We start from the raw sequence: 21,514 nt of genomic DNA, 5'->3' as shown, positions 1-21,514 counted from the left end.
AAAAAAAGATTCTGTATTTCCATAAGTGGGGTAAAACTATGGAATAATTTAAGTGTGGACATAAAAAACAGTAAGAGAATTGATGAGTTTAAACACAAATATAAAGGTATGTGTCAATCAAGATATGGGCAAGAACAGGCTTAACGATTAATCAGGTGTAACATTGTGAGTGTCTTGTTTTAGTATATCACTAGCGTGGTGCAGAACAAAATTATCTATGTAGTAATACTGCTTGCAAACCAATGATGATAAGATGATGTTAGGGGGTAGGACTAGATAAGTCTAACTTCTTCCTACTCCGTTCAAGCATGTACTAGGTATAAGCAAATTGATAATGCATTTGTGGATATGTGTGAAATTATGTGTTGACATATTGACTGTTGTTACATGTTTGAAAGAATAAATCAAATCAAATCAAATCAAGACCAACATGAGCAAAAACACCACAAAATTGACAATTGTAGATAATGACTGTTTGTCAACCAATGTGAAAGAAGACCAAGAATTTCACCAATTAAATGTTAAATAACATGAAGTAATGTTGGGATAAGGGTAGATATGGTAGCCCAGTACCTCTTTGGTGATGACCAAAATATGTTCAAAGCACAGCCTGTCATCAGCTGTCAAGTCCCAGAAGTTGGCATCGAATGTCTGCTCAGATTTGTGATCTTGTTTGCTAAGTGTCTCTTCAGACAATTTCAGATTTTAGTTAGTGTTTCTAACTTGGTTGTTTTATTTAGTTCATGGTTCTATCTGGCTGCAGATGCAGACCCACAGAGGTGGTGAGAACCAACTGATTAGTGAGAGCATTGTTTCTGTTCAGCAGCATGTTGAATATGACCCAGCTGGTACATCCAAAACTACCTTGTATTTACCTGAAGGTGGACATCCATAAGGTTGCCCAAGTCATGTACAGTATAATATACTGTGTAACTGTATAACATATAGCATAACATTAAAAATACTTTTTGGTGAAACTATATGTATTTTATGACATTTCACTTTATCCCCTCCCCCCTTTTGTCTCCCTCATAGGCTGATTCCAGTTCAGCACCTCTGCAGACAGACCTCTCCACCACCTCCTCTGCCTCTTCCTCTACCTCCACCACTACAACCACCAAGGCAGAGGAGAAGAAGCTTTTATCTAAAGACTCTATCCTATCTCTGTATGCCAGCAGCTCAGTGGGCAGCCAGCCACAGAGCCAGCAACAACTTGCTCCAGGGCAAGGTAACACACATGTTGCATTTTATTAACCCTTAATTAGGCAGGCTTACTTAGCTGAGCTTGATCATCCTTTCCAGCAGCTCCACATGTTCATATCTTCAAACTTGAGCAAAAACCCACTCACAGCAAAGTCCTTTCCTGATTTGAGCTCTGCAGCCTATATTTCAACCTATACTGTATATCATCTGAATACAGATAGCGGTATAGCTACACTATTCAACAAACCATGGCCCAATATTTGGTAGCAGCTTGCCTAACAATAGAGCAATCAGCTTTTCATTGATTGTCAGCCTTTCATTTTCTTTTTAGTGGCAACAAGCAAGGTCAACCTTCATCTTGTTTTGCATCATTTACTTTTGCTGTGCTTGCATTGCAAATGTCATTGCTGTGACTTGCTTTGTGGCCACTAGCCTTACTGTTTTAGCTTGTGTGAAGTTGTGTTTAGGTTGAATGTGTAGCAGAGGCTGCTGTTATTTTTATGATTGAAACAGTGGCTATGTGAAAAGTGCCACTGAACAATAAGCCCATCATCATCATCTAACTCTCAGCTCTACTGTGCATTTTGGTATCTTTAGTTCATTGTTTTGGTTTCACAGGCAGCTCGTCTCAACATAAAATCTCTGATAAGCCAACTGTACATTAATACTTAGTACTAAAGAGCAGACAGACTCAATTAGAGACTAGCTGGTGAACCTTGTGGAGCAGTAACATCTACATAACCAACTATTTCCAAAACAGTGCTAAAATGGAAGCTAAGATGTCAGATGTTATGGTTATGGTTATACCTGTTTATTTTAGGATCCACTATAACATTTTATTATTTGTTTTTAAATCCCTTCATGGCTTTGCACCTTCTTATTTATCTGACTTGCTTCACTGGTATATGCCTACGCGTTCTTTGAGGTCAGCTAATCAGTTTCTTTTGAGTGTGCCCAGAACAAAGCTGATCGTCCCTTTGCGGCTGCTGCTCTCAAATTGTGGAATGATTTACAACTGCCCAGACAAGCCTCTTCTTTACCTGTTTTCAAGTCCCTTTTGAAAACTTCTCGTTGGCTTTTTGATATTTTATATTGGTGTTGATTTTATCTGTACATTATGTAAGTTATGTTGATTTTTAATGTATATTGTTATTTACACTGTACAGCACTTTGGTCCACTTTGGTTGTTTCTAGTGCTTTATAAATAAAGTTGGAATGGAATGGAATGGAATAGCTTGTGTTTCTGCCCTTAAATGACCAAAAGAACCATTTAATGCAGGTTTTACTGCAGCACCATCACATATAAATAAATAAAATAGTTAAAACTACAGTTTTTTTTTATTCAATTCAATTCAGTTTTATTTGTATAGCACCAAATCACAACCAAAATCATCTGAGGGCACTTTACATAACAATGTCTAGGTCTAACATTATTATTATTATTATTATTGTTGAGAAAAAAAACAATAAATCCCCTTTGAGCAGCACTTAGTGACAGTGAGGAGAAAAAAACTCCCTTTAATGGAAGAAACCTCTGACAGACTCCAGCTCTTGGTTGGTGGCCTTCGGCCTCGACCAGTTGGGGTGATTCGATAGAGGAGAAAGAAAAGAAAAGCAACAAGACACAACGAACACTGGGCAGGTTGATGTGGCCAGTGACTGCCCATCAAAAACATACAGCTCCAGAGCTAGGGCTACCTGCAGAGAGGTACAGGGAGAGAGAGAGGACACACTACAGGAGAGCGGAGATACAATTAGTGACATGTAGTGGTGGCATATAGATGCCACCACTACAGAGAGAGGAGAGGAGAGGAGGCTAGCTGCAGCATTTTGGATTAACTGGATGCTTTTTAGGGACTTATAAGGACATCCTGATAATCACTTTTAGAAAACTGCCAGACATGCAGTATGTTTGTTATTTTATTAGTCCTATAATCAATCTCTGATTGACCTTGTGGCTCTTTGGAGCTTCCTGATCCCTAGTTTCTAGTTTGGAGAACAGTTATGCATGTGAATATCCTTATAAAAAAAAGGGGGGGGGGGGGACTGTGGAGCAGTGGTCTCCCAACCAGAGGGTTGGAGGTTCGAATCACAGTGTCTGCAGTCTACATGTCGAGGTATCCTTGGGCAACACACTGAACCCCCCGTTGCCCCCAGTGGTTAGAGCCATCGGTTGAGTTGGCGCCACAGATGGCTGCCTCGGTTCTGTACTGTAAACAAATTCCTTGTGTGTAACATACTTGGCCAATAAAGGTGATTATCCTCCATCTGTAATTGTCAGGTCCGCTCGGCGTGACCTGCCTCTCTTCCGCCTTTCTCTCCTCTGTTCTCTCGACCTGCGGGATCTGCACCTCAGCTGTGTTGCATTCGGTAATTAGCGACTCGTTTGTCGGTGTGCACAGCTGGGGTGCATCCCACTGATTACCTGTCCTCATTTATACCTCTGGCAGACGCTCCGTCGTCACCGGAGCATTACGTTACTTACCTTACCTAGCTTGCATACCCCGTAACCACCCTATATTCGTGGTATGTATTATTTGTCATATTGTTTTCCACGCTGACAGTGCCTGTGCTGTGGATCACATTATGTGCGTTGGTTATGTTGTTTTGTGTTATTCGTCTCTAGACTTCCAAGCTTCCAAGTACAGTTCCTGTGCTGTGGATCTCTTTGTTTTTTTTCCATTAAGCTAGCTAGACATTCTGTTTTTGATATCCACGCTGACAGTTCCTGTGCTGTAGTTTTCCTTTTTTGTTCGCCAATCCTCCTGGTTAGTGTCTATTCACCTGTCCGTCCTGTTCCTTCCTACTCTCCTGGTTAGCCACCGTTAGTCAATAGACACTTGTGGGTTATTGTTCCAGCAGCTTTCTTTTTTGTCAATTGTGCTGTTTTTGCCTCAGACAACAACAAAGGAAATCAAAAAGAAGAGGCAATCTGAACAACAATAGATCAACAGCTGTCTGTCTTTTTTTTTTTCTCGACTCAGCTGATGATGTCATCTTGGCTTTTCACAGGAACCAGGTGTGTAGAATTAGGAGGGACATCACAATGCCCCACGGTTTGTTCTCTGTTTGGTGCTGTGAGGGGATGGCTGGGTTGGGGGCAAATTTGGCTGTTTTGTTGCCATGTCACTGCCTTGTGTCCCCCCAGGCATCCTCTGGACCCCCTTATCATCACTTTCACAACTGAGTGCTGAGGCTCTGGCCAGAAGCTGAAAGAACCTGTAGCATCAAACCCTGGGTTAGACATGCAACAGAAGAGTCTGTCACCTGCAGCTCTTTATCCAGCCAACAACTCAATGGGGCTGTCTCTGCTTGTTTTATTCTCCCTTTGCAATAATTCTAACTTTCCTGCTAACAGCAATTGACAAAAATGACTGGCTTGTTTTGTTGATGTATTGAGGACTAACCTCTAGGCTGAATGCATTGCATTCATTCCTTCACAATAAAATTGCATTCAAATGTTTTTCTACTGAATACTTTTAATGTTAAACAGCAGCAGTAATACATATTCTGTTAGTTTCAGCAGTAACTTAATGTACAGTAGGTCTGATATGGCAGTAAGAAAGTGCGGAGTGAACAGTTAGCCTTGTAGTAATGAGATCAAATTATTGCGTCTTTAATTCTGAACTTAATGCTTTGTTGTTTCCTGTGAATAACCAGATCCAAATCTCGCTGGAGTGGCAGATTCTGCCAATAACTATGTAAACTACATTTAATGGATTTATATACTTTAACTATACTATATGGAGAGGTAACTACAGAGTGTAAATACATTGAATAGCTATGGTCTTATATTTATATAGCACTTTTCTATGCAAGGAAGCACACTCAAAGCACTTTACACTATTGGCCCATCCACTCGCTCACTTACTGGTGACATCACCAGGAGGAACTTGGGGTTCAGTATCTTGCCCAAGAACACTTCAACATGTAGACTTGAGTGGCCAAGGATCAAACTGCCAGCCCTATGGTTAGGGGACAACCCGCTCTACTTCCTGAGCCACAGCCACACCAAAGCTGATGGGCTATTGCTGAAGAAATGCCAACTGTAAATAGTATTAGATATCAGTTGGGATTACATGAGAGCATTATAATTGTAAAATTATCTTGACACCCAAACACATGGTGCAGTGGGTGTTGACACTGAATAATGTTTAAAAAATTCATTTAATTTATAAACCACTTTTCTAGTGAGGACCACAAAGTGTTTTCCACAGATTTTTCCAGTCACATAGCTAGTGACTGTAGTGGTCTTGGCTTACATGTTGTTTTAAAGTCTTAAAAGTTTTAAATATTTTAGCTCACTTATGTGGAAGCCTGACATTCTGAAGTTGTTTAATATTAGTTTTCTGAAAAACACATTTTTCCAGATGTCATGTCATGTATTTTCTTGTAGTAAATCAAAGCAAAACTGGATTAATGGCAGTTTGTTCAAAAGTCAATGTATTTACTTTTTGTTTAATAGAAAGTTTGCTTGGTGGAAAGCTAACAGGACATCCTGTACAAATCTAATACTGTGTGATTGATTCATTGTGTCTTTGCTCCAGCAGGTATGTACATGGGCCAGCCTCAGATGTAGTTCACTCCTCAGGGCTTCACCCCAGGAGTGGCCAGAGCTGCACCACCCACCACCATCATGAGGGTAGGGGCCATGATGCCAGGCATAGCTATACCCAACAGTGGCTACATGGGCATGCAGTAGCAGGGTGGGATGCCAGTCAGCCAAGGACAAAAATTGTACAACATGCAGCAAGGACAGTGGAGCATGAGCCAGGTAGCACACAGAGCAGACACAAATGTGTCATCTGTCTAAAGCATAATGGTGATTAATTTATGTTATGGTGGTGATTAACTCATTTTAATGTTTTGACTCATTGTTATTCCACTCCAGTCTCTCCACTCATTTATATTTTAGTGAGCACACTGACATGTTTACTGTGTTTCTTGTAACCTAAATAAAATGGTCAGAAATATTTTGTCTTTTTCCTCTATACCACCTGTGAAAGAGTTCCATTCTTCAGGTCCTAAAAGTTAATAAATGGTCATATATAATGTTCTGTTCCCTAACTTTGCAAAGCCCAGTGCAGTAATGACCGCACTCCTTCAGCCTCTCTAACAGCCAAAGAGAAGAAGCTTTGATTACCTATTCCATCTTTTTTATAGCTTGGGCTGTTGTGTAATAGTATAATGGATTTTCTTCTTAGATTTTGTCCGGTCACTCTCTTTTGTCCCTCTTCCCATGAAATGATTAATGAGTGTATAATGACTTCATGACCATTAGGTGGGAGTGGAGGCAGAGTCATTACAAACTTGCAACCAGGTTGGGGTGTCCACTGTGGATACATTATGCATTTGAAATGAAGCTAGATCATTTATATTCATGTGATTTAGCCCATTATCCTTCCTAACTGTGTTTAGCTCTTCAGTTTTCTAACCAGTGTTTAAATATTTCATATTAGCTTGCAGGTTTGGACCAATATACAGAATGGGGCCAGTATTATCCCTCTGTTTATAAAATCCAGCATACCCGTAAACTAGCTGTGTTCTAGTTGTAGTACAGCTCCAACAACACATCTGTCTGGGTTTTAACTTTGTCAACCACCTCTTTTGCTCCATTTTCACCTGCTATAAACATATAACCTGTGTCTGGAGTCAGTATATGGGTAGTGACATATTGTATCACCATAGGTCTTTTTATTTAAGTGATTGGATCACAATATGCATTTTAGGTTGGTGGTGCTGATAGACCTGTCAACAAACAGGACAGAGCCGCTGTATATGCATTACTTATTAGCTGCGTACCATGTGGCTGTGCATACATAGTGTAGATGAAATGAATGGAGGCCATGTTCATCCATAAATTATAACATGCCAGGCAGGTTTTGTTGTTTTTCTTTGCAGAGGAAGAGCTTATCTGTATAAAAGTGCAGACCAGTTTGTAAAGTCATTTTTCATCATAGCTCTTTTTAGAAAACACAATTACAAATAGAATTTCTTAGCTTAAAAGGGTCAAAAGCTAAAAAAGGTTGAGAACCACTGATATATTTGAATGTGACAGACACCATCTGGCCTGTTACCCAGCATCACTAAGCAGATGAATAGATCAGTCCAACCTGGTTTCTCAAACTGTCAGTTAAAAAAAAAAGAAAAACAAATGTCAAGGATCCCCTTTAAGTCTCAGTAATTGCTGGGCAGCCCCTGGGTCCCCTTGGTGTCTTTGGTAGCCTTGCTGTGATGTTTTAAACTCAAACAAGCTGGGTTCAGTGAAAACGGGTCTCTGACCCAATTAAGACATTCCTTGTTGTTAAAATATGCTGCTTCTCCCTGCACTCCCTGGGGCAAATTAAAGCACCGCTGAAATCACAGCAGTTTGTCTTTTCTGGACTTTAAATAGCAAAGCAGGTACTATATCACTCGTTCTATCGTGTTGTGGATTTGCCTCTCAGATTGTTGGCGGAGAACAGCAGAGATAGTGAACTTTCACCTCAGTTCCAACTGCAGGATAGAAAATCCACTTAACATTGGAGCAATGGGACATCAAAAACATTTCTCCTATATATGATGCTATAATAGTACATTCTGACTTTGCCATCTTTATTGTGGTGTTTTGTTATATGCAGTACAAGAGAAGCACAGTTAATCTGAAGCAAATAAACGTGGATGACCAATCACAGCACTGGGCTGGCAAAAAGAGGCTGATGAGGTGGACCAGGACTGGACAGTGCTAGAAAAGGGTCCTGTATGAAAACGCTGGATAGGTCCATCATCACTGTACAATCCGTGTATCTAGAGGCTAAGGACAGAAGAGCAAGAGCAGAAATGAACAAAGCACACATACACACATCCACGCACAGAGCTACAGCGACACTGCCGAGTGCCGATGCAGAGATCCATTCTCTCTTTGTCATGCAATAACTGTAGCACCCTGTTATACAGTACATGTGGGTAGTGTGAACAACACACACATATATTTGATAACTCTATTGTCCTCCAGGTTTATTTCCAATGTGTTTACATTTTCTGGTGCCTAGTACAGAGAGAGAAAAAGTGATTTCCGAATAGTAGAACAATAAATAGCCAGAAATGGTTTTCTGCGTTCATCTTTGTCCAGTGACTCTCAACTGTAAACGTGTTGATTTATCTTTTGAGAATTTTGTTTGCTCCTTTGTTTCTGTCCCACATTTTACAGCAGAGTCATGTGGAATAAAGGCTGTTGAATCCTGGATTTAATCCTCTTTTTGTTTCCAGTATACATCGCACACTAACACGTTAATTTCGCTTTAAACTTGTGTGTCCAGTATAATACTGTTATAAAAATATCCTTTTTTTTACACATCTGAGCTGTGAAACTAGCAGTCTGTCTGTTACACCTTACTAAGACACTTTATGGTGGGTTTTCCTAACATAAATACAGGCTAAGAGCAGAGCAAAGGTCCACTGAGATCATTATATATGAGCTGGGCAATGATTTGATGATTATATAGCATTTAGGCATCAGTAATTACCACAATGAATTTGAGACATAAAAGAGGTAGGACTAGAGCTGGAAAATCTAGTTGCTTTTGTCTGCCTCCAATTGGCAACTGAGCCACCATGAAGACATGGAGAAAGGTGCTGTTCTTCCAGTAGAAATGAAGCAAAGACTTTTGGCAGGTGATTAAAGGAGTGAAGAGCTTCCCTTCAAACATCTTCATTTGCTCAGTGAAAGAGGTATGGAGTGTTATGAAATAAATCATTCTGTATGTTTGCAAATACACTTACTTGCTATCTTCCAGTAGCAAGATGAGAAAAGAATGCCTGTTTCGAGTTAAGTATGCAGCTGAAGTGGAGACATATTTATCTTAAAGACTGGGAGCAGCACCTTGAAAGCTAATTAGACTACATTCTGTGTAGTTTGTTTAAAACATTAAATAGCAATGTAAAAAAATGACAATCTGTGATTGTGAGATAGTTCTTCCTGAATAGCAAAATATCCATCGGCCTTGTAATTTTGCGGAGCATTTCTGGTGCACACCCAGATGTTTTTCCCAAAGATACACAGTAATTACATCATATAACTTCCCTGAAAAACTACAGCCTGACATTTTTTCTTTTACTGTTTCAGTTTATGCATGGGTTAAATGAAACAGGTGAACAAAGATGGACAGACTAGCTGCTTCTTGCTTGATGCAACTTGATGCAAACCATGCCCTGATTCTGGATCCTTACCAATGCTTTATCCCTTCTCCTCAGAAAGAAAACAAATAAACATATTCCCCAAAATGTAAAAAATTTCTTGAACTTTGAGAAACATTAGCACTACAAAACCATTGTCATAAAATATAGGAAGTTACCAATTATCAGGACCACAACCCTTGTTTAGGGTAATTATATCATGGTATAACAGTTGACAATCATGTATTAATGATTAAAAATGACATTATGATTCACATGGCACTTTTTAAGTGAACAACATGATATTTTCTTTACATTTATACTTCAGTGTTTTACATGAGCAAGCCATGGATGGAAGAAATGAACCATCCCAGTTTGTAAAGTGAGCATATTCAGCCCATGCCATTCAGTTCACACAAAGCACATTTGACTGGCAGCTGGAAGTCTTGAATCATGCAGCTCCCTTGGAGTCTGTGTCCAGGATGAACAGACTGTATTAAACCAATTAGTAGAAAAAGCAGGGTGCTGTTGTTAGTCCCAGCCAAGAGATGATGAGCAGCTGCAATCAGCTTCTGGCTGCTGTTCCTCTCACACCTCAATGACCACAGGGTCCTTTCGAAGTCTGGGCTCGTTTACAAGGTGTGGTTTCTCTGTGCGAGTGTGCCAAACCAGCACCTGAAAAAGAGACAATTAAAAAAAAAAGAGAAAATCTGCTGACTGTGGAAACGCTGGGCACTAATGAAAAGAATGAACAGGCTGTCATGCTTGGATAAATAGAGCACAGGTGCAGGTGGATGGAGTTTTACTGATACTGTGAAAGACTAAAGGCTTAAGTAAAAAATTTTAAGTTGCTGATACCTATTTTGTGTCAATGTAAAAATAATGTCTGAAAAAACTTTTGAAAAATCATGGGACACTTTTTTTTAAAATAGTACAGTCCATCTTTACCTTCTAGCAACAATGAGATTGTAAAGTGAATATAAACTTAAATTTATAAAACTAAAGAGATTCACTGACAACCGGATTCAATCCGAGTAGACCAAAGAATAATCAGACCAAATGGAAAAATGTGGCCGATGTGAACTAAGAGAATACCACCAGTAGTGGCCGCATGATGCACCGCCAGCTCAAGCTGCTGCAATCAGAAAGAGCAGAAATGTACGTCATTTTACCTGTGCTTCACTGATCACACTTAACAAAAGCCTTTCTCTCCTTTGATGGTAATTACAGTACATGTGATCAGAGCTGCTCATGAGTTTGTTCAGATCCACTTGGGTGTTATTAACATCTGAGACCTGCAACAATACAGCTTGGCCCCATAACTGAATATAATGTGGACACGGCTTGACTTCAGATCAAGCCACAGGAATAAAATAAAGTGCAAACTTTATTAAACCAGAATGATGCACCCCCAAGGCTGCATATTGGGGAACAACAATGACTGGCTACTGTGTTGTTTTTAATAAAATACCAGTATACTTGTCTAAAGCTAGTGGGCAGTTGTATTTCTATTGTTGGACATGCTTTTTGATGCTCTGATGAAACATCAGCCAAAACCAAAGACACTGCAGATATTGTCTTATATCCTCCTGCTGTTGAATTTGATGCTCAGCAGTCTGCCAGGAGGGAGTCCACACACAGTTTCGAAGCACATACAATACCTTACTGCAGCTGTTTGTTTTGCATTTGCAGCCAATTTCACAGCAATATGTTGGCAAGAAAACAGTGAGATGGATGCAAAGATGGACATTTTGCTGGAGAGGGATACATTTTCTTCTTCAGAGATTCAACTGAGTTTATTTTGAGTTAGATTTTTTTTTCAACTTACAGCTAATAAACCTATAATTTAACACACACACAGGCTCACAGAGGGCTAATTTACTGCTGGCTCTGAATGCTGCCTTTGTATCTGGGCTTCTTCAGGTGGAACATGTCACTTCCTGCTATGTGGATATAGCAGGAAGTGCTAATTGGCTGCTTTGCATATCTAATGAAGCTAATGTAGCAGCCACTAAAGCATCACTTCACACTCCACTGTAATGTATGTGTGTGAGTCTGTGCACATGTGTACGCACATACCAATTATGCAGTCAGCGTGGCCTCCCTGTTCCCCTGAACTCACACACCTCTGTCTCTTTCTCCCAGTTTGCTCTCTGTTTTCCTCATTCATCATGTTCACTTTTCCTCTGAAGGCTTTGCACTGACTTTTACCTTGCAGCCCTGCCTCCTGCTCTGTCTTTCTCTTGCTCCCTCAGGCAACTTGGAGACAAAAGCTTTACCAGGTTAAAGCTTTTTTTTCTTTAATAGCATGAGGGGAGGACAGTCTTGTTTCTCCCCATCAGGAGGATGCATTTGTAGGGAAGCAATGGAAAGATGATTATGTAGTAACAGATTACAGTTACAGTCACCTTAAATACCACTTGCCTTACTTATAGTAACATACCATTACAAAAAAACCTGTCACATATAAACTATGAACACAGCCAGTTCTGCAGTTTAGTTTAGGTTTGTGTGTTGCACTCAAATTAACTTGAACTAATTGTATACATTCTTATTCATTCAAACTTGATTTAATTTTTTTAAAAGCAGCTCTTGACAAAAAAATTATGTCCAATAATACAAAATACAAAAATAAGAGCAATTTAAAATGATCTCACTACTACATCCATTACATTAGCTGCTGTTCTGAAACTTTCAATCAAATCCTACAACCTTCATCAGCAGATGAGGTCTGGAAATTGGAGATGTTCAAATTACTGTTTGAGCACATTAAGTACTTGAGATTATTTTTGTCACCTGCGGTTTCCAAGATCTGTTTTTTTCATTCTGTCTTTCTTATTTTTAAATCTCCTCCTTCAATCACTCCATCTACCTATCCCCTTTTCTCTGGAGTTCACTCTCAATCTCTTCCTCCTCTGTTCTCTGTCTTCTTTTCCTCCAGTGCTATCATCTGTCTCCATCTGCTCCTACCTTGCCTCCTCCTTTTTTGTCCTGTCACTGCTGTCTGTTGCCATTACTCCCCTGCTCTAACTACCTTACCTGTCAGTTGTTTCCAGATACTGACCCTGGCCATCAGATGAGCATTTCTGGCTTCCATTGTCAAGGTCGGGATTTAGGTCCTGTGATCTGATCAAAGTGTGTGTAACAGCTGCCAGAGAGGGCATAAGTAGAAAATGATTTCAGTCACAGTAGTTCAGACCAGCCAAACCTTGCCAAAGGTGCTTTAGGGTTGTTACTACTACTTGACATTACTTAGATGTCTAAGATAGTTAGTTATGTAAGGATTTCTCTTGACTGATCAACAAAACTAAGAATTATGCAAAAACTGATAATGTCACTGTATCTATGGCATCAAAACAAGGCCAGCTCAATGTAAATAAATAAAAAAATATTGTAAATTTGAAAAATACCTTAAATATAAACCTAAAACCGCAAGCAAATAAAATAATTCCATAAATAAAAACAATAATTTAAAATTAACAAACTTTTAAACTTGTAACCAAAGCAGCATTCATGTAATCATTTATACTCAATTTACTGTTTAAAACTGCTGATCGGTATTTTCAGATCGTTTGACAGCTTTTATGTTTCTCCTCCCCCTTTGCTCCCAAGCCTCAGCTTTCCTTCACAGTTCAATATTTTGGTTTTCGAAGGTGACTGACATGGTTTTTACATGGGGGTGGAAATAATTGACATGTGGCTGACAGAAGTCAGAGACGACATATCTGACCGGAAACCACTTCTGTTGCTGGTGCCAGAGTGTAGTGTGGTCCTGAGTTTGCAGAAGTGGCAAAACAAACACTGGGATGGTGGACAATGGTTCATCTGGGGTAGGTTTAATTTTGTGATTATTCATCATTTATGCAGTTATGAATTCTTTTTTCAATTAAGTTATTTAATGTGATTGAGCTGCTATTATCAGAGGCTGCTTCTTGTTAGCGGCTAACCTTGCTCAGCTAACCAGGTTAACCATGGTTACTTTCAGAATTACAGAGCAACACCTGAGGTGGAACAGCTAACATTAGTGGAGATCATATCCTTTTTATTTATATAACAATATTCAACTTTCAAAATAGATCATTGTGTGTTTTCTCTGAGATCTGAATATTAGATCAAAGGTCTCCACACGTCACTATGCTCTGCTAACTAAACAAGAATCATAAGGTTATTTACTTTACACACAAATGGAAGATTAACCTTAGATGTAATACAAATGATAGGTGTCAACTGCTTGCATTGTCCTGTGGACTAATGCCAGCAGTGGCATTGCATCTGTGATGTAATGCCCTGGTCACTGTGTTACAGCAGGTCAGGGCCAGACCCCAAATTGGGGACCTAACCAGCAGGGAGAGACCCCCCACACAGTCCAGACCCCGACATGGACACAGTTCCATCAGGGACCGAATCTGACTCCTGTCCAGGAGCTGGCATAAACCTGATCTTGATAAATAAATATACAGTAAGCCTGTACTTATATTGCTGGTTAAAATAGTAATTTAAAGCTTAAAACCAGCTGGGGTGGCAGTGGCTCACGAGGTAGGGCAGTCTAACCAGCAAGTTGGTGGTTGGACTCCCGGTCTCCCTGCATGCCTAAGTGTCCCTGAGCAAGACACTGAACCCCAAATTGCTCCCGGTGGTTCAACTGGTGCCAGTGTGCAGCAGCCTCTCGTCATCGGTGTATGATCTCCTGTAAAGCACTTTGGCCAGTGTAACACACTGTGAAATATGCGCTATATAAATACAGTCCGTTTACCATTTAAATCCAGGGTTACGTATTTTAATTATCAGTGCATCTGTTGTCTGTTTGCTAACAATGTATTAACTAATAATTCAGTCTTTTTCCTGTTCTAGACAAAAATTCTGAAACCACACCACATCCTTCAGAAGAACCTGAGCATGTTCTGGCAGGACTGTAGAAATGAAACATTATAATATCAGAGGACGTAGACAATCCTCAGGTAAAATTCAGAATGCTGAAGTTTTTCAGAGTGGCAGTTAAAAAAGATGCAATCAGGTTCTATATCTCACATAATTACCACATTTATGAAGCTTATAAGACTACATTTTTAAATACTGGAATTGTTTTGTTTGTTTTCTTTATTGTTAGGTGTCCATTTAAGTCATGAAGCTTATCCTAAAATGAAGGCTTTAACTGGATGATGGCTGCTTAAAAAAAGCAGTATGCCATGTTTCATAATATATTTATCACATTAAGCCATTAATTAATTAATTCATTCATTCATTCATTTATAGGAGGCCAGGGGGCTACACAGGAACCCAGATAAAGGTAGCCACAGAGGAACTGCAAGAGGAACTACAATCCCAAATCAGAAAAAGTTGGGATGCATGTAAAATCAAAATTAAAACTGAAAACTAGTGATGTAGTGTTCGAAGGCCACAATACGCTAACCCCTGGACATAGGAATAAAGCTTACCTCTCACACTAAGGTGGCATATTTGAAACATATTAAAGCTCCAAACACTGCTTGAGGTTGTATGATGGAGATATTCACTCAGTAATTCACTACCATGAACCTGCGAACAGAGTTCCCTGCAGACCTCCCTCTTTCATATTATTAATTCAGGATAAGACCCCAAACCTCCCAAATAACAACAACCTGCAGTTTATTGTGGCAGCTACCTCCTTAAACCCTCAGATGTCACCGTACTGAGAAATTTTTATAAGCCAGTACACTCTAGCTCTTTGAGGAAGTGTTAAATTTAGTCTGAAATAACCAATGAAAGCTGTGTCACTGGACACTTAAGACCATATCTATTTTGCACAGTATTTAGTTGACATAAGATGTTATTGAGGATAGGATAGTTAAAGAATAGTGTATATTATGTGACAAGTAAATAACTGGATGTTTTAGATGAAATCTTTTTCTGATATAACTTTCTAAAAATCATTTTAGCAGTTCAGTCTGGGCCTTCTGTCAACCCTGTGAACTGTTATGCAACCTCACACACTCACTAATACTTAGGTAATCGCACTCACTGGGAATTGGGTAACCAAACACTGAGAAATGTGTGTCTTAACCATTACCACTTAAAATTGTTAACTCACCAAAATCAGAGGAATGTCAATAACATCGAACTTGACTCAATAACCACAGAGAGTATTAAACCTTTTCAGGAATTTTATATAGAAGCTTAAAAAAATATTATGGTTAAGCTAAGCTCTTGATCTGAACAACAAAGATTTTTGTCACGCAATCTGGCTCTCAGCTGGCACTGGGTAGGGCGGTGGCAGATTGGGCCATCGTTTGTTCCTCTTTTTCTTTTTTGCCATGATTCAAGCTTTCACAAGGGGAAAAGAATTTACAAACAAAAATATCAAAGCTCATCCAGTTCAATCCTCAAAACTCTCGAAGAGAGAAATAGGACAAATTCAGATAAACAATGTTTTTCTTGGTCAAATCTTGTGCGACTCAGGAAAGCATTAAAGACATGAAAATGTCTAAAACTGTCTTCTTTTCAAGACATCCTTTCCCCACCAGGCCAGGTGGGTTTTGGCTTTTTGTTAAAATTCATGATTTCTTCATTAATCAGCTTTGAAGCAGGAATTCAGTTTCCCCGCTGAACTGTGAGGATCTGCCACAGTTTCATTATCCCACGTTGGCATGCATTGCTCCTGCTCTGACAGGCCGATGCCTGTGGCCAAGCACTTCAAAAAGGGGTTCTCTCTCCCACGATGGCATGCTGCTCCTCTGACAGGCGGATGCCTGCCCTCTCCCCGGACTGCCTCTCTGCAGTCCTCGGTCTCCTGGAAGTCAGATGTTTAACTGGACAGAACCTCCGGCCGCAGCCATGGAAAGACCCCTTGTTCCTCTTTTTGCCTCGGTTTTTATAGGATTCTCAGTCAGTTGTCCTTGTCTGCTCATCCAACCAGATGCCACAGTTTGCAGTTGATACCTTATTTGGCGTGCAAAATCATATTGTTCTGAAGTTTTGCATATTTTTTACTGTCAGTTCAAGCCCACTGCCTGTAACCGGCCTCCGCCCCACCGTGATCCAGCCTTGGATTCTAGTTCCTCTTTTCTAGAAAACTAAACCATCTGAATACATAACAAAAATACAAGAAACTCACATCTGACTGAAATGCCAAAATTCCATCATTGCTTTTTGACAGAACAACCAGAATTACACACTGATTTCACACAAAACTATCAATGCCTCAAAATTAGAACATAAATCTTTATATTTTGAATACTTTACTTTGACTAAACATGAATTATCATTGATTAGACATTAATCAAACAGTTATCAGTCAAATCTTTACTTTTAGGCTTGAACCCTCATTTTTGTTACTTCCTCAGTATGGTGTGTGTCTCTTCTCTGTGTGGCAGGCACACAAACCTTTACAGTTCCTCATTTTAGGGATGTGTGTCTACTTCCTCTTGTGTGATTCTGTACTTTTCACTCTGTTAGATGTAAAATCACTTTTCCCAATACTTTCAATACAACCATTTCACATTTTATTTTGCACATTCACTAATGATTATTTCAAACAAAACACACATAAATCATTTTATGATTATCTTTACTTTTTAAAAGCTTAATTTTTCTAAGCATTCTGCTACAGCATTTTAATGATAATTCCTTTGTCCTCTCCAACCTCCCCTGGAACTTCCTCTCAACCTCTTTTGGAATATGTTGCAGGCATCAGAATTGAAGTGAGTGTTTATTCTGAACAAAGAATAAAATTGATGAGGTATTACATCAGATAATGTGCTGCTGTATTGTTTTCAGTGTAATACAGGACACAGATATAGATTGGAATTATTGGATAACATGACAATAGTATATTTCTTAATTTTGAAAGCTCTGAAAGCCATCTGGCAGCAAACCCTGATCCCCGGGATACATTTAATGACTCCTCTGGGGTGGATGGAATATTACTGTACATTTTGAACCTTAGCATTTCATTTCAATCCATGTACTGTTTTCATTTGGAAGTTGTTAATCAGTACACCCTCTTTAACAATGAAGATGATGTTCTGCGCTGGCTGGCTTCACAGATTGACAGGAGTAGAGTTTCATTTCGGTGTGTCAAGAAATGACATCCTAGAGTGAGCTATTGCCATGTCATAAAAATGGATCCTCAGGAAACCCACTAATAATCACCTTTATTGAAGAGGTGGGAGTGGACACTGGAGCCTTAAGGCTGGAGTTCCTGGCAGGTAAATGAATTTTTTTCTCATTAAACTATGGTGGATGGGGGTTGTTTTTAATATTAATTACTAACTACTGTAGATCCCTACAGACTGGTTAAGTGATTTATGTTACTCTCCTGTTAACTACTCCGAAATGGTTGCTGGCTTGGAAGACCAACTGTTTGCAGGGGAAGACATACATGAGGGCAGTGACTCATGTCTGTCATTTTTGGTGAAGTTTGATAAAAAGGTATATTAATGGGGATTCCTACTACCCCAAACAGTTCCCCCTTTCAGAATTTTGCAGCCTTACTATTCTGCATGCAATAATGCATAGGGTGTATTATTGATATTAATTCATATTCTGCGGTTAACTGAGACTTTGGCACACTCCTGCATATGCCTTTGTTTTATATTATTTTTATATGAATAGACAGACTGGCTCAATTATTGGTATTGCTTGTTCTTCAAGATAGAGGAGTTGGAGGATGTATCAGCCTTTATAGACTCCTTAACTGTGGTTAAACAGGACACGTTGATATGCAGAAAAAAAAATGATCAAGTGTCTGCCATATACAAATTATTTTATAGCTGAACATTCTCGTTTGCTTTTAAAAGTCTTCAAAATATAATTTAACATTTATCATTTAAGAGCCATTGTTTTGTATGATGATTCTGTCTCTTCTGCTTCCGGTATTGTGCTTTTATTCTGACACCACTTCTTGTTACGGTGTCATTGCAGCTATGGACTCTTACTCTTTATCCTAATCAGTGACAATTGTTTGCACCAGTTGGTACCCCTTTATAGGCAGCTTCCTCCCACCAAGAAGCTGCCAGATTGTTCTAACCCATGTTCAGACTTTCCAGCCCTTTTTCTTGTGCCAGTTATTCCAGCTCTGACCCCGAATTGCCTTGTGACCATCGATTACTGCCTAACCCTTCTGATTCTGTTTGTATTCTGTGCATCGACTTATGGACTTCCTTTACTGGCCGTTCTTCCTGTGGATACCTTGGATGTGTGAGTTTGCTGACTCATTGTGTATCGTTTGTTTCTGACCAGTGCTCTTATTAAAGAGACAGTGCTTTTACTCGTCTGGCCTTCTAATTGAGTTCATCCTCAACAATATCGGCAGCTTTACACGCTGTCCCTGACAGTTCTGCATGTAACATAGTCCCATGTTGAAGAGCTGTATGATGGCCTGAATGTGTACAACTTGACCACTGTCCTGAAGGAGAAACCAGAACACCGTTGTGCTCTTATTTCACAGACAATGACAAGGTAATATTTGATTTTTTTGGATGGTGACAGGTTATCATACACTAACTCACTACATTTGTGTACCATGTATTTCCCAAGTTGACTCAAACCACACCGTTTCAAACCTTGCTCCTCAGATGAGTGAAAATGGTACCATAAAGTGCACCAAATAACTTAAGATCTTGATTTACTTTCAAGATTTCTGATTGAACCTGAGCGTACAGTGCCTTGCGAAAGTATTTAGCCCCCTTGAACTTTGCGACCTTTTGCCACATTTCAGGCTTCAAATATAAAGATATAAAACTGTAATTTTTTGTGAAGAATCAACAACAAGTGGGACACAATCATGAAGTGGAACGAAATTTATTGGATATTTCAAACGTTTTTAACAAATAAAAAAACTGAAAAATTGGGCGTGCAAAATTATTCAGCCCCTTTACTTTCAGTGCAGCAAACTCTCTCCAGAAGTTCAGTGAGGATCTCTGAATGATCCAATGTTGACCTAAATGACAAAGGATGATAAATAGAATCCACCTGTGTGTAATCAAGTCTCCGTATAAATGCACCTGCACTGTGATAGTCTCAGAGGTCCGTTTAAAGCGCAGAGAGCATCATGAAGAACAAGGAACACACCAGGCAGGTCCGAGATACTGTTGTGGAGAAGTTTAAAGCCGGATTTGGATACAAAAAGATTTCCCAAGCTTTAAACATCCCAAGGAGCACTGTGCAAGCAATAATATTGAAATGGAAGGAGGATCATACCACTGCAAATCTACCAAGACCTGGCCGTCCCTCTAAACCTTCAGCTCATACAAGGAGAAGACTGATCAGAGATGCAGCCAAGAGGCCCATGATCACTCGGGATGAACTGCAGAGATCTACAGCTGAGGTGGGAGACGCTGTCCATAGGACAACAATCAGTCGTATACTGCACAAATCTGGCCTTTATGGAAGAGTGGCAAGAAGAAAGCCATTGCTTAAAGATATCCATAAAAAGTGTCGTTTAAAGTTTGCCACAAGCCACCTGGGAGACACACCAAACATGTGGAAGAAAGTGCTCTGGTCAGATGAAACCAAAATCGAACTTTTTGGCAACAATGCAAAACGTTATGTTTGGCGTAAAAGCAACACAGCTCATCACCCTGAACACACCATCCCCACTCTCAAACATGGACACACTCTTGTGTGTTACAGCCTGCTCAGTGTTTTATAACTAAGGTGTCACTTTATTTTTAAGCTCATTTAATAAGACAAGTTGAACCAGAACAGACTCATTTGGAGCAGCATAGAAACACATACAGTACACACATGGATCACTGTGTAGAGCTATGGGCAGCTTCTGCACAACTTCTATAATTAATTAAAGTCCCACTCCAGAAACATTTTCATTTTTATATTTGTATATAAAAATACTTTACTATAAACAATATGCAGTCTAACACAGCTTTTCCTCAAAAAAATTTCAGTGGGCCTCTGTAATAGGAATGAACATTGCCCCTCATTGTGCATTCCAGGATCTATGAATGTTGCCGTCATCCCTTATGTGGATTTGAATAATTTTGCACGCCCAATTTTTCAGTTTTTTATTTGTTAAAAAAGTTTGAAATATCCAATAAATTTCGTTCCACTTCATGATTGTGTCCCACTTGTTGTTGATTCTTCACAAAAAAATTACAGTTTTATATCTTTATGTTTGAAGCCTGAAATGTGGCAAAAGGTCGCAAAGTTCAAGGGGGCCGAATACTTTCGCAAGGCACTGTATGTACTGTCATTAGCCAAGTCCTTACACAGCAGTGCTATGCCATTTGGAACAGCCCTACAGTTAACATGAAATAAAGCCAAAAAGGAAAACATGAAACATGGATATGGTCTACAGTTCAAACTGTACAGTTTCTCATAAGTATGCAAGTTTAATAGTAAAACAGCATGCTAGGCCATAAAAGGTTTTCACAACTTATATCCTAGAGTAAGCTGAGAAGCAGAACATACTGTAGTTTAAAATGGACATTGTCCATGATCATCTGATGCCACAGTTAAATTGGTCCTCCAACATTTTCTAAATGGAACAAGAATATTTACTGTAATGAGTTTTTCACAGTATGAATTACTTATGAATTTATTCAACCGAAGTTGAGATAAAGTTTGCCTGGGCACAAGCACAAATTACAGTCACCAGCTGGATAGTAAGTGGGTTAATGTCCTGGATATGTATTACATAACATTGGATATGATGTCACATGAGTACTACATCCCTAGGGAGCACTCCCATGTGATTGTGGTGATAGTGTACATTAATCCTTCAGCCGACGCTAAGGCTGCATGTCAGCGCGCGCTGAGCACCATAGCCAGGCTGCAGACACAACATCCCCAGGCTTTAATTCTTATCTTGGGGGACTTTAACTATGCTTCTCTCCCCTTCTCGGCCACCCTCCCAAACTTCACCCAGTATGTAAATTGCCACACAAGGGAAAATAAAACTCTGGATCTAATGTATGCAAATGCCAAGAAGGCGTACACCTCTGCCCCCTCCCCCCTCTAGGTCACTCTGACCACAACCTTGTTAACCTACTTCCAGTGTATAATACAGTGGTGAAAAAAAGTGTCACCTCAGGTCAGGGTAGTAAAGGTATGGACAGAGGAGGCAATTGAGCAGCTGAGGGACTGTTTTCACACCACAGACTGGGACATCCTCTGCAGTCCTCATGGAGAGGACATAGACAGCCTCACACACTGTGTTTCGGAT

The 21,514-nt window shown here is 39.6% G+C and overlaps 1 protein-coding gene and 1 long non-coding RNA gene across 3 annotated transcripts in view; one reads left to right on the top strand and one right to left on the bottom strand.

Annotated features, from left to right (window-relative positions):
* The window catches only part of LOC109952153 (uncharacterized), an 18,255-nt gene extending 10,591 nt beyond the window's left edge, over nucleotides 1–7,664 (top strand). Inside the window, exons 2-3 of the long non-coding RNA XR_002273713.1 lie at nucleotides 1,036–1,228; nucleotides 5,754–7,664. This is a non-coding gene — a long non-coding RNA (uncharacterized LOC109952153). The remainder of the gene's footprint in view (nucleotides 1–1,035; nucleotides 1,229–5,753) is intronic.
* A 140-nt stretch (nucleotides 7,665–7,804) lies between these two features.
* The window catches only part of LOC109952150 (galactosylgalactosylxylosylprotein 3-beta-glucuronosyltransferase 2-like), an 89,903-nt gene continuing 76,193 nt past the window's right edge, over nucleotides 7,805–21,514 (bottom strand). The window contains exon 3 of one of the 2 annotated variants that reach the window (XM_020587045.1): nucleotides 7,805–10,032. In XM_020587045.1, coding sequence (XP_020442701.1) covers nucleotides 9,946–10,032 — 87 coding nt within the window. In that variant the 3' untranslated portion in view covers nucleotides 7,805–9,945. The remainder of the gene's footprint in view (nucleotides 10,033–21,514) is intronic. The other variant, XM_020587046.1, reaches the window with a different exon arrangement.

The sequence above is a fragment of the Monopterus albus genome, unplaced genomic scaffold (assembly GCF_001952655.1).
Source record: "Monopterus albus unplaced genomic scaffold, M_albus_1.0 scaffold436.1, whole genome shotgun sequence".
In the NCBI taxonomy this organism is placed as follows: Eukaryota; Metazoa; Chordata; class Actinopteri; order Synbranchiformes; family Synbranchidae; genus Monopterus; species Monopterus albus.
Note: the sequence above shows the minus strand (reverse complement) of the source record. Positions and strands in the feature narration are given on the sequence as shown.